The sequence below is a fragment of the Eschscholzia californica genome, unplaced genomic scaffold (genome assembly GCF_041429995.1).
Source record: "Eschscholzia californica isolate CP2 unplaced genomic scaffold, dmEscCali1.0.p SCAF_3, whole genome shotgun sequence".
Classification (NCBI taxonomy): domain Eukaryota; kingdom Viridiplantae; phylum Streptophyta; class Magnoliopsida; order Ranunculales; family Papaveraceae; genus Eschscholzia; species Eschscholzia californica.
Window position 1 is genome coordinate 41,645,584 of NW_028238420.1, and position 12,717 is coordinate 41,658,300.

The window sequence follows — 12,717 nt, forward strand, 5'->3', positions numbered from 1 at the left end:
GAAGTTATGACTAATTTAGGTGATAGGTGGCCATAATTCGGGATCATCCAACGGATGAGATTTAGTCTGCCCTTTGCACTCAAGATCTAACAGATCTTACAACAACCATCGCCTCCCGTAAGCCTACCGTCACTATTTGTGTCCCAAATCCAACATACATGTCCCAATAATATGTAACTATTCAATTCCTATAGATATGACTCAAAACATATCCGCAGTTGGTTTTGGTTTTTCCTATCATTTTCTTCCAAGAAGTTCATATTACTTATAAGAGTTCGCCAGACTATCGATAACAAGAGTACCATCCATACTTCGAAAGTGTACTGAGATTTATTTTAGGAGACAAACACCATTACTGTTGGTATTGTATACAGGGTGTATATTGTCTTAAGGAAGGAGATATCCTCAACTCGGAGTTAGTAAATCTTCTTACTATTTTCTTTATTTATTTATTTTTCTTTCAGTTTTACTTGATTCGTCGAAATAAATCCAGTGTCTCGAAAACCAGAATACTTTGATATGTTTTTCTTTAAGAAACAAAATAGATTCTTAATGATAAGATCTTATGGTTTATCTCTCATTTAGAATGAATAACCAAGTCTATCAAGGAAAGATTATTGTGTTATAATGGAATGCCGTAAATCAACATAACTATCTCATGTGAGAGGCGTGTAAAGCAGAGGGTAGTACAACTACCAAGAAGAATAAAATAAAAAACAGCTTATACAGTTTCAATTATGTAAGGAACATATGAGTGTGGCAATAAGTGAATTGCATGCTCTTAAAATAAAATGTAAACCTACTATGTAAGTCGCCAAGTATTCCAAATGTCCCAAAAGAAATAAAAATCCATATCAAACTTTATTACAAATTCTAAAGAACTAATTAAGACCACTCCGTAATAAATATATCTTTAGATATTTCTTCATTCAATTTCTACTAACTATCTCCAAAAGAGTGTTGAAATTTATGCTAGAGTTCCCTGTAGGAGTAACAACATGTTTTGCTAATAGTCTAAGTGAACCAACCTTTTCAATCATTTTCTTCCCTATTTCACTATGCAAGATGAAATCAAGGCCTTTATGAACATTGAGAATTTGCAAGGTAAAATGCTTTCGACTTTTTCTTTATAAAGTTCAATTGGCTTGAGTAGTTAAGTGTACGTTTTTCTAATGTTTTTCTACTCGAGAAGGTTTAAATCTTATTGTTTTAACAAAATTGACTATGTAAAATGGTAGACCAATTTTTTCTAGCCATTTTGCCAAGGCAACAAGTTAATTGTTGATTCTTTCGTGAAGCCGGCTCTAATCGTAATTCCAATCCCCCACCAAAGGACGGCAACAAATCATTGATATTCCCGACGTTACACTCTCTGAGTCCCATCCACAACGTGTAACGAAAACACCAACTGAGACCTGCCCTAGTATTCGTCCGTGTGGAGCACACGGACGACCAATTCCCTATGTAAACATTGAGAATTTGCAAGGTAAAATGCTAGGTAATATAAACTGCTAAAGTGGGTTTTGGAGTATCCAATCAAGGGAGGCAGCCATGAATATCATCAACCTTAGATTGTGATGGTGACATTAGAACAAAATATCCTATATTGGCCACCAAAAAAAGTGTTGTTTATTAATAAAATGTTGTTTACATAAACTATTTGGTTGTCGATATATTGACTACCAAAAAAAAATTGTTCATCGATGAATGAATAAATTTTAACTTCCAAATATACTTAGATTTGGAAAATAGAAATCGGTAAGTCACTACAAAAATACCGGTTATTTGTAACAGACTTTTTCCAACCGAACGCGGAGTGTAGTCGCAAATATCCATGTTATTCCGACGGCTCAAGAAAAAGCCGTTAGAAATATGCTTATTTCCGACAAGTTATTCATTGTCGTCGCAAATGAAATATTTTGTGACGGACCCTTTTGTCGGAAATAGTATTTGCGTCGCCCTTATTTATGTCGGGTAACAGTCGTCGGAATTAAGTTTTTCCGACGGTCTTTTTATATTTCCGACGATTTCTGTCAGTCATAAATGGGCTTCATTTTTGTAGTGAGTATAGAATAAGAAGGATAGGTAAGTAAAACATAAAACCATCGGGAAAACTAAACTGCCGACGGGTTGCTCAAATTTGCGCCGGCAGTAAATGACTTTGGCCGACGATTTTTCTTGTATCCGTCGGCATAGCTCAACTACGGTAAATGTCCGGATTTTGTTTTTTTTTTACTTGGGTTACCGACGAAATGTGATTCCGTCGTAAGATATTAGTTACCGACAGTATTTTGCTAGCGTCGGTAAGGAATTGGCGCGGATGAATTATTTGGGGGAAAGAATTCGCGCCCTACGAAAAGAAATTTTCTACCTACGGATTATTTAAGTTTTCGGTCGGCAGTGAGAAAAAAAATGCCCTAAATCGACCTTCACCTTTCTTTCCCTCTCTTGCTTTCTCACTCTCCTTTTTCTTCTTCATGAATGGTTTTTTCAGCTCTCTTGGTTGCAAATCAAGCCCTAGAGGACTTCAGGTTGTAAATCTTTTGGTGAGTTCCCTCATCTCTCTCTTTAACTCGCTCAATCTTAGTTTCTTTCTCTCTCTCTATTTCCAGACGTTTTTTTGTTAGCCCTGGACGCAACATTAGGTTAGTTTCAGAGAAATAAGTTCAATCTTCTTCTTCTCCCATTTGATTACTAGGTCCATTGGAATCTTGGGGATTAATTACTCAAAGAGGTGGATTTCTAGAAGCCTAAGCGACTTCGGCTCCAGATTAATAAATCTGTGAGTTACTCCTCGGTTCCTCTCATTCTTTAACTCGGTGGATCATCTTGAAGCCCTAGTCTCTTGATTCGAATATGTTATATGAATTATTTTGCTCGTGAGTAAATCTAACTGTTTTTATGTTATTGTTAGTATTCTTTCAACCTGTCTATATCAATGAATTGGTTTAAGATGGTTCACCTTTGCTGGATTTTCATGCTTTTTGGTTGTTTTTTTAAGGGATAATTTCTGGTTTGACTCTTGGTTTGATGTCTCTCGGTCTTGTCGAGCTTGAGATCTTAGAGCATGTCCAACCCCAGCCGGGCTGAGGCCATAAATTCAAATTTATGGCCTCAGCCCCCCGCTCCAAGCCCAGCCGCTTGGAGCGGAGGTTGGGGCTCGGTGTTCAGTCGCCCCTAACATTAGGGGCGACTGAACACCGGCCCTAACGGTCACTTGGGGGGCATCCCCTAGCCGTTGGAGCAAATCCAACGGCTAGAAATGGATCCAACCCCTATAAATAGGGGTTGGATCCATTTTCATCTCTCACCCTCTTCTCATCACTTTCTTTCTCTCATTCTTGCAACTTCCTCTCCATTTCTATCTCTTTTTCTTTCAATTTTTTTTTTTGATCTTTTCATTTGTTCACTCATGGATCCATTAGACATCAATGAATTCGATAACCAAAGTTATATGGAAATGTTGTCCCCTAATTCTACTTACCCGTCGGCTCAATTAGGAGTTGATGATTATGAAGTATGTGAGGATTCTTGTGTGCAAGGAGGGACGTCTTCGACAAAGATAACTAAACGGGAACCGTATAAGCCGGATGAAGATATTTTACTTACTAATTGTTATTTGAAAATCACATTTGATGCGGTTGTCGGAAATAGCCAAAAATATAAAGTATTTTGGCAAAAAATATCGGATGAATATAATGCGAGTGCAAAGTTTCAACGCACACTTAGAAGTTGTAAATCTCGTTTCAGTGAGATAAGCTCGGAATGTCAAAGTTTTATATCGACTTTGAGGATAATAAATAAAGTTCCAAAAAGCGGAGAAAACGATTATGACCGGGTAATTGTTTCTAACTTTTTAATTTCTTTTTTCTATCTTTTCACTCCATTCATATAATATACTTATATATATATATATATATATATATATATTTTGTTTATTTTAGTTACAAAGAGCTATCGAATTGTATAAAAAAAATCATCAAGGTAAAGGGTTTAGGTTCCTACATGTTTACAAAATTTTGATGACACACAACAAGTGGATGGCAGACATGCCAGGAGAGTCAACATCCGGTAAAAGAGATTCTAATACCAATCCATCGGAAGAAAGACCAATTGGCCGTAAACAAGCCAAAGCAAATGCAAGAGTTGGCGAACCATCCACACATTCTACCGCTTCAAAAACTCCCAGTGAGGGATTGGGAAAAAAGAGACGAAGATTCCCAACAAAGATCAGTAACTTTGAGTGAAGCAGTACGGGTTCAACAAGAGACCCTAAAGGTGCAACAAGATTTTCTACGGGTGCAAACGGAGGTGGCGAACCGACAATATGCGATGGACTTAATGAAGATCGATATTAGGTCTCTCGACGAACATGCTCAACAAATGCTTTTAGCGGCGCGAGAGGCTTGGTTCAACGGTGCACCACGAGACCCAAGAAACCCCTTCTAGTTATTTTTAATTAATTTTTCTAGTGTTGTTTAGTCGTATTTAAGTAGTTTTAAATTTTTAATCAATTATTAGTTGTAATCGATGTTTTTTTAATTGAATTTTATTAGTAAATTGGAAAATTCCAAATTCAAATTTTCGGCCTCAAGAGAGGCTGGGGCTGGGGCTGGAGCTGAATTTTAGAGGCTGAGCTGAGGCCAATAATTTTAGGTGAAAAAGTGGTTTTTTCGGCCTAAGACAGGCTGGGATTGGACTTGCTCTTACAGAGAAGTGGAACACCAACAGAAAAGAAGCAAGCAGGTTTTCTTTTCTCTCTTTAAGAAAAGATTTACAGTTTCTACGCTTGATTAGTAAGAAATTGGGAAATTTTGACTTTCAGTTGCAGGTTCTTCATGTTTTAGGATTTATTGGCCGATGTTGATTATAAAACCGGATCGTTTTAATCACTGGTTTTAGTAACTTCACTTACGAAGTTGAATTGAATTGATAATGTTTTAGTTCATAACATCTTCTAATTACTGATTTCGACTCAGTATATATATATCTTTATGCAGCCACCAACTTCTTGTTACTTGCTTTTTTATAATGTTTGTGCTATGGAGGTAATTGATTCACATTTATGTTCGCGAAATTTTACTTTTTTCAGGATTACTGAAATTTCAATCAGTGAAGACTAAAGAAGATAATTCGCAATACCCCATGACTTTAGTGTATTTCATGAAATCGATAGTCCACGGCGCAATATGTACCGAAAAAAGAAAATATAGCTTCTTAACTTATAATCACGGATTAACAATGTAGTAGCTTTTAATCCAAATTCAGCTTTACTTTCTATGTGCAGGCTCTTCCTCTCTTTCTAGATAAGATTTTTAATCCATTTCTTGCTATTTTTATGTCCGCAACTTTTGTTCTAGCATTTGGAGAGGTCAGTTTCTACTCAAACCCATCAAGTTTTAAATTGTTGAATAGATGCCTTGCTTTGAAGGAAGTCAACTTGATAATTTTTCAATCTGTTCTCTCAGGTTATTCCACAAGCAACTTGTACGAGATACAGGTAGCTGTAGGTTCAAATTGTGTATGGCTTGTTCGTTTTCTGATGGCAATTTGCTATTCAATAGTGCATCCTATTGCAAAGGTAATCTACTTAGGTAGCTTATACTTGTTTTACTTATGGTTCATAAGAAAACTTGGAGTTCAGTAGTCCCAAATGATAAACATGGTTTTTCATTTCATCACATAAACCTAACACTACATAGATTAGCTAGAAAATATATAAGAACATATATACTTGAAGTTCGGAAACTACAATTGAACAAAATATTGGATGCCATGAATGAGATTAAGTATTATTGATCTAGTTATATGAAGTAACTGGCCTAGTTATATTATAAACTCTTTTTCCTTGTAGAGCCAAATTTGTGTTTTTAGTTTATTTTGTAGCTTCTCATCCACCAGGGATACAATCTTCTTCCTTGTTCACTCATTTTGTACATGCACCTTTTTATTTGTTCTTCATACTTCATATGTATCATTGGAACTGTCATCCTCATTAAAACACCTTCATTATCATACAAGAGTTTAAGTTACCAACAAGCTATTTATATATATATATATATATATGTCGTTGAATGTAGCACGGGTCTACGATGACATATCGTAATTCTCTTGATTTGTCACAATTTCAGCAGTAACTTTGGTTCTTATATTTATGAATCATCGACTCCATTTGTATGATTTTACTTCTAAAATTTGGCTGAATTGACTTTTCATCAATTTTTAAGTAACTCGATATTAAGATATATGTGTTGATTCTTCTTTTGCAGGGACTAAAATTAAGGACGAAGAAATATGGATTTTAAAGAACAGAGATTAGTTATATACAGATGACTTCGATAGTTATGCTTTGTTTACGAACATATTGAATTTCATAGATTTATTATATGTTAATGGATGTGTTAGAACTTTGTTTTGAAACTTATGTATTGTAATAGTAGCAGGCAATTGTTTATAATGGTGTCGAAGTTTAAAAAAAAAATTAGCTACTGCCGACGGTATATTTAAAGCCACATGCCGTCGGCAGAAGGCAAGGAAATTCTTTTTTGGTAGAATCTTTTGCGACGCTTTTCTTCCGTCGAGACATTTGTCGCTAGAAGTTCTCCCGACGTGTCTATATCTGACGATTTTTGCTCCGTCGTGGGAAACTTTAGCCGACGGTTTTCTTTAAATACCGACGGTTTAATGCAGTTGGCAATAACCTTGATTTTTGTAGTGTACATACTATAATGAGTTGATTGATTTTTAGTTTACTCCAACATCTCAAATAAGGTCGTTCATTTATTTGTATTGTGCAAAATTACAATAGTTGAAATTAATTGACAGAAAATATGAGAGCTTCAAAATGAAGACGGGAAAAATGATGTCTACTATATGAGTGGATAAGTAACAAAGTTCTTGTATTTTTAGCATGATGATTAGTTACGAAAGACTAAATATATGATATGCTTAACTAGACCTTACTAGAATTCATTTGAAAATTTTTTTAAAAAAAAATACTCAAATCTGTTGACAAAACTACTATACCAAAATTCAGCCTTATAATTTCAATTGAGCACCAAAGAAAATTGCTTATGTAATGGAATTACTCTTATTCCACATTATTCTTAACGATATAACTTCTGACATTATTTTTATAGTTTACTCCAAAGTCTATAACAACCTTCTTGATTAAATTATAGAATGAGGAAAGATTAAAATCGTCGAAGTTAATTATTGAAAACGTCTAGCAGTTTAAAAGTAAAAGTGAAGAAATGAAAGATGTTTATATATGAATTATTCTGATTAGGATACTAGAATTAGTTATAAACTTATCCACAATCATTTGGAAAAGTACCCCTAAAGTTGCAGAAAATTTTGCATGTACTTCTTTATGGCAAGATAGTAGCATTTCTTGTTTATTCAGGTCACAAATGCACCCCAATAGGCAATAACTCTTGAACTGGATCGGGTCGAGAGCAGTTCAAGACAATCCTAGGCCAAACTCTTTCTTTTAGTTATTATGTGCGAGTCTATGAATTGTTGGAGTCATCACCTATATAACTTCCCGACTAAATATTTTCCTGTAGTTGGTTGTAGATATGACTCGTAAGCTAATCGGCTCAATTAGCTAGACCATATTGGGCTTAAGCCCATCAATGCAATTTAATAGCGTAAGAGAAAACGATCAAAAATTTGCTTATAAGTTCACTTAAGGTATTACGAAGTGGACGATTCTAGACATACAACTCTCATGTGAGAGGGTTGTGTAAACAAACTGTTGTACAAGTGTACAACTACCAAAAAGAATAGAGTAAAAACGGTTTATACCGTTTCAATTTTGCAAGTGTAATCAGTCTACAGGCACTCCCTGACATGAGCTAAGCACTCGTGTGAGTGTTATTAGTATGTTAATAGTTAGTTAGATGAAACTAATCTCTTGTTCTTTCTCTAGATTCTGTTATTACAATGCATTATAAAAGGAGACTGAGTGATTGTAATTAATTAGTGAAGAATAATAAAACTTCCAAAAGTTTTCAGTAAGGAACATTTGAGTGTGGCAATATCGGTACTACGTTTTGGCATGTGTTATTAGTCGGAGTTACAGGTAAAACTAACAATGTGAACCTACTATGTAAGTCGCCAAGTATTGCAAATGTCGCAAGAGAAATAAAAGTCCAAATCAAACTTTATTACAAATTCTGAAGAAGAACAGAAGACCACTACTTAATAATATTTCTTCATTCAATTTCTACTAACAATCTCCAAGAGAGTGTTGAAATTTATGCTAGAACTCCCTTTAAGACTAACAGCATGTTTTGCTAATCCTCTAAGTGAACCAACCTTTTCCATCATTTTCTTCCCTGTTTCACTATAGAAAACCAACTGAAGGCTACCAATTGTTGCTTCTTTGGTAAAGCCCCCATCTTCCATTTTAATCCCGATACCCCATCCGTCTGATACCATTCGGCTGTTAATCCTTTGATCACCAAAGAACGGGCGACAAATCATTGGTATTCCGGCTGTTACACTCTCTAACACTGAGTTCCATCCACAATGTGTAACGAAAACACCAACTGCGACGTGCCCTAGTATTCGTTCTTGTGGAGCCCACGGGACGACCAGTCCCCTTCCACTAGTCCTTTCAAGAAACCCATTGGGCAAGTGAACCTTATTATGGTCTTTGAGGGACCATATAAATGGTAGACCAATCTCTTCTAGCCCTTCTGCCAAGGCAACAAGCTCATGAGGTGGTGGTACAGTAACCGTGCCAAAGCTAATATAAACTACTGAAGTGGGTTTTTGAGTATCCAACCAAGGGAGGCAGCCATGAATATCATCAACCTTAGATTGTGATGGTGAGGTTAGAGCAAAAGGTCCTAGAGTAAGACACTTTTGAAACTTTTTTGTTAGATCATCAAGAACAGGTTGTTCTAGTTCTTGAAATGAATTAAACATCACAGCAGTGGCCTGTCCGAGCGAATGACCCATCTGGAGCAACATGAGTGAGAATTCAGATTCCAAGTTGCCGAAAATGACTCCCTCTTGTAAGTCCTTGACTCGTAAAACCGAGTTTCCTGGAATGAAATCGATGCACTCTTCTTCCCGTCCTGCAATACCTATATCATTGTATCATGAAGAGTCAGAACAAGTTTTGCAGTATTATGTCTTCTTCCGTCATTACCAATCAGTTTTGTGTTGGATTTTCACAAACATAATATCAGAACTAAGTCCAAGTGATCATAGACCCAACAACTGCATATGCTCTAGGTCCCTGGACAAAAAGACATGTTTTGGGCTCAAAGATCGCCATTTGTGAGCGTACTTCCATATGGACAAAGGTAACTCTGTTTAGGGTTATGAAACAATTAAACATAGTAGTAACTAGGTAACCTTTTTTTTGTTGTTGACAAGAAGTAACGAGGTAACCTAAAGCATGCTATGACACAACTAGGTCATATAACTATATAAGAGCATAATAAACAACAATGGTAGGTTGCCCGTCCACTTGGACCCCCCACTTGACCACCTGAACAATTCGACTAGAAGAAAGAGGTGAATTTGGGGCAATATTAGTCATTTTGACGTTTTTTCAGCTTGTTTTATTATCAAATAGCCAAGTAGACGGACAACTTGTCTTTGTTAGTGTAATAAAATAATGTAATGTCCGAAGGGTCCGTCTATAAGCGCCCCTCTTTTTTATTCTTGGCTCGCCCCTCTATTGGTGCTCTTTATGGGCCTTGGACAAGCCCGAGTCTGTGTTGTCAAACCCAACACGGATTAGGACCAGTCCAACGGCCTAGTAGAAAAGTAATAAATGTTTCGATATTAGTAGAAAATAGTGTAAAAATAGAGTGCACATATACTACTTCTATTGGAGTCAAGAATTTATGTATGGAAAACCTAGAAAAATAGAGAAAAATTACCATTTTCACCAAGTTTAATATTCTGACGGATAAGGTCAGTATAGTAATGAGTAGATAAAGAGCAAGCACCGGCAGTCCAGAGAGAAATCCAAGGTACATTCATTTCCTCAGCAATATCTTTAACAACCCATAAAAAAGAATCGGCAATAAAACAGCTAATCTTCCTAGCGTCTGACCTCATCATCACTGAATCAATACCCTTTCGGTAATTTTTATCCATTGATTTAAGAAAGAGTTCCATCTCGACCATTGGATTTTGTCCTCCGCCTGTAAATCCATCAGGAATACCAGCATCAACATTATAAACTTTAATATTAGTGGGTAGGTTTGATTTTTGACTAAAAGTTGATAGATTTGATTTTGAAGTTGAAAGAAAAGAGAAGTTTGTTGATGGAGAAGCATTTGATAACCTAAGGACTAGGTTAAGGAGAGGAATGGCATGAGTACCATATGGAAATGCCAATACAACTACATGTTTGTTGTTAGTATTAGTATTATTTTCCATGTTTGATTTTTCTATCTAGTGAGAGAGAGACAGAGAGAGAGAGAGAAAGAGATGAGGTAGAGTAAGTTATGGAAATGAGTGAGTTTATAGTGAGCAAGAAAGACTTCAATAGTTTCAACAAAAAAAGAAAGACTTCAATATTGAATTGGTAAGTAAGAAAAAGAGTGATGGGTAGTAGTAGTAGTACTGTAGTAGGTAGAATGGCAGCTGAATTATTAATGACCCGTGACCCAGATGATGATTTCACTCACCAATTTGGTTGTTAAAGGGGAGGGTAACAAAAGGTTTGTTTGTAGGTACATATACATATTTATGTGGCATTTCTATGTCATTAAAATCCAATAATGTTTATGAACTCAAAACACCCACCACAACCAACAAATTAATGGTTAGAATGAGAACAAGTTAGTTTGTATACTGGTGTATTCGTGTAAACTAATTTCTTTTTGTAGAGACCAATAATTCTTGGAGAGAATGAAACGTATTTTGTTGTCAGAATGTTTGTCTCGTGTGAACTTAAGAACCAATTTGTATAAAAGGAGATGCAACTCATTTAGAAATGGTTCGTTTTATGGTTATATTTTAAATGATTCTCTAGTTTATCAATGTGGCATTTTTAACATTTTTCTCTCGTGTCGTTTCTCTGAGCTTCATCTTGATCATTTTTCACATTCATCCTCATTATTATCTTAAACAAAATTATTATATTTTTCTTTAGATCTGTTTATTTTTCTATAACCTCCACTTTAAATTCTTTTAGCTAGAAATGAAGATGATGAAGAAAAGAAGAAGAGCTATTCATGGTGGTGGTGCAGGAAGACTTTTTCTTCTCATCGATTCTTTATCACATATCTCATTTCACATGATTAATCTTTGCATACTAAGGGTCTTGCCCAAATGCAACGGTTGTATATCTTGATACGTCAGTATATCACGTGACATATATCCCAAATTTGGACGTATATATGGTCTTGTCATATCCACATTGGATGAATGAAGTCAAGAAAATATTAGTCAATTATTTCCTAATAATCTTGAAAATTAGAATAGACCAATAAAAAGGACTTTTGATCAACTTACATCCATACCCATTAAGAAGAAAAATGATTTATTTTAAGGTCGTTTTAACAAATCTATAAAAGCCTATTACTACCTCTTTGTAACTCAATATCTGTTTCCTTTGTACATTTTCCTTTCATTCTCAGTCGTACTTCCATTTTAAGACAAGATTAACATGGCGTCCAACGGTGTGATCAGTTTCGACGAGGAGTTCATTTGTCCAATTGAGCCAAAGAGGATGTTTGAAGCCATGTTTGTCGACGCGCATAACTTGGTGCCTGAGATTATGCCCCATGTTATAAAAAATGTTGAATTTCTCTCTGGTGATGGTGAGCCTGGAAGCATTCAACAAGTTAACTTTGCAGATGGTACGTAAAAAATGTCCAACTTGACAATTTTACGATTTTCACATGAACAAAATTCTAATAACTCTGCATTAAAATGTAATCTTCAAGTAACATTTTAGAATTTCTTTAAGGTGAAATTATATTGGATTTCTTAATCAAATCGCAGGATTTCACATGGAATACGTGAAGAACAGATTGGACTATAAAGATTTAGAAAATTTTGCGTGCAACTACACCGTAATAGAATCTGACAAATTTGGAGACAAGGTCGATTATATAACAAACGAAGTTAAGTTCGAAGCTTCTACTGATGGAAAAGGATGCATCTGTAAGATCAAAAGCAATTGCTACCCTAAGACTGATGCCATTCTCGACGAGGAAGAAATGAAAGCAGGAAAAGATCACTACCTTGCGAAATATAAATCTGTGGTAGATCACCTCTTCAGACTCCTCATTTACGCTTAGCGTATGAATTAATTTCCGTTTTTCTGAATAAAAAGGACCCAGTATGACCGTATGCATCACTGTATCACAACCAGTAGTTGTTTAATAGTAATACGAAGAATGTGTATCGTGTGAAATTTTCTAATGTTTCCAATCCAAATTATGGTAGTATGGAGTAACATTGTTTTTTGTGTCAAATCTGAAGTAAAACTCCATGTCTGAATTGACTCGGAGCCATACTTAAAAATGTTTGTTATTTTCTGACTCAGAGATATCTGACTGGCTTGAATAGCTGATTTAGGCTGAACTTGACTCAGAGATATCTGACTGGCTTGAATAGCTGATTTGGGCTGAACTTTCGTAGTACAAATTCGTCAAGACAAACCATAAACACATGTTTTTGCCATAATAGGAATGAATGGAACTTGAAAGTAGCTCACTCGTTATTACCACCAAA

The 12,717-nt window shown here is 35.5% G+C and overlaps 2 protein-coding genes and 2 long non-coding RNA genes across 4 annotated transcripts; 3 read left to right on the forward strand and 1 right to left on the reverse strand.

Moving 5' to 3' along the window:
- The first annotated feature begins 5,281 nt into the window (after positions 1 to 5,281).
- LOC147550428 (uncharacterized) lies at positions 5,282 to 6,454 on the forward strand. Its single transcript, XR_015238263.1, has 3 exons — positions 5,282 to 5,371; positions 5,469 to 5,581; positions 6,270 to 6,454. It is a non-coding gene; the product is annotated as an uncharacterized LOC147550428 (long non-coding RNA).
- A 1,586-nt stretch (positions 6,455 to 8,040) lies between these two features.
- On the forward strand, positions 8,041 to 10,448 carry LOC147550429 (uncharacterized). The gene is made up of 2 exons (XR_015238054.1): positions 8,041 to 9,367; positions 9,404 to 10,448. It is a non-coding gene; the product is annotated as an uncharacterized LOC147550429 (long non-coding RNA).
- Positions 8,150 to 10,674, reverse strand: LOC147550430 (anthocyanidin 3-O-glucosyltransferase 7-like). The gene is made up of 2 exons (XM_086670397.1): positions 9,906 to 10,674; positions 8,150 to 9,098 (listed from the first exon to the last, which is right to left on the reverse strand). The coding sequence occupies exons 1-2, from the start codon at positions 10,408 to 10,410 to the stop codon at positions 8,224 to 8,226; spliced, it is 1,380 nt and encodes a 459-aa protein (XP_086526523.1). The 5' UTR covers positions 10,411 to 10,674; the 3' UTR covers positions 8,150 to 8,223.
- A 911-nt stretch (positions 10,675 to 11,585) lies between these two features.
- Positions 11,586 to 12,507, forward strand: LOC147550431 (major strawberry allergen Fra a 1-3-like). Its single transcript, XM_086671141.1, has 2 exons — positions 11,586 to 11,837; positions 11,983 to 12,507. Exons 1-2 carry the CDS (start codon positions 11,645 to 11,647, stop codon positions 12,279 to 12,281), a joined length of 492 nt encoding a protein of 163 aa, XP_086527267.1. The 5' UTR covers positions 11,586 to 11,644; the 3' UTR covers positions 12,282 to 12,507.
- The last annotated feature ends 210 nt before the right edge of the window (positions 12,508 to 12,717 follow it).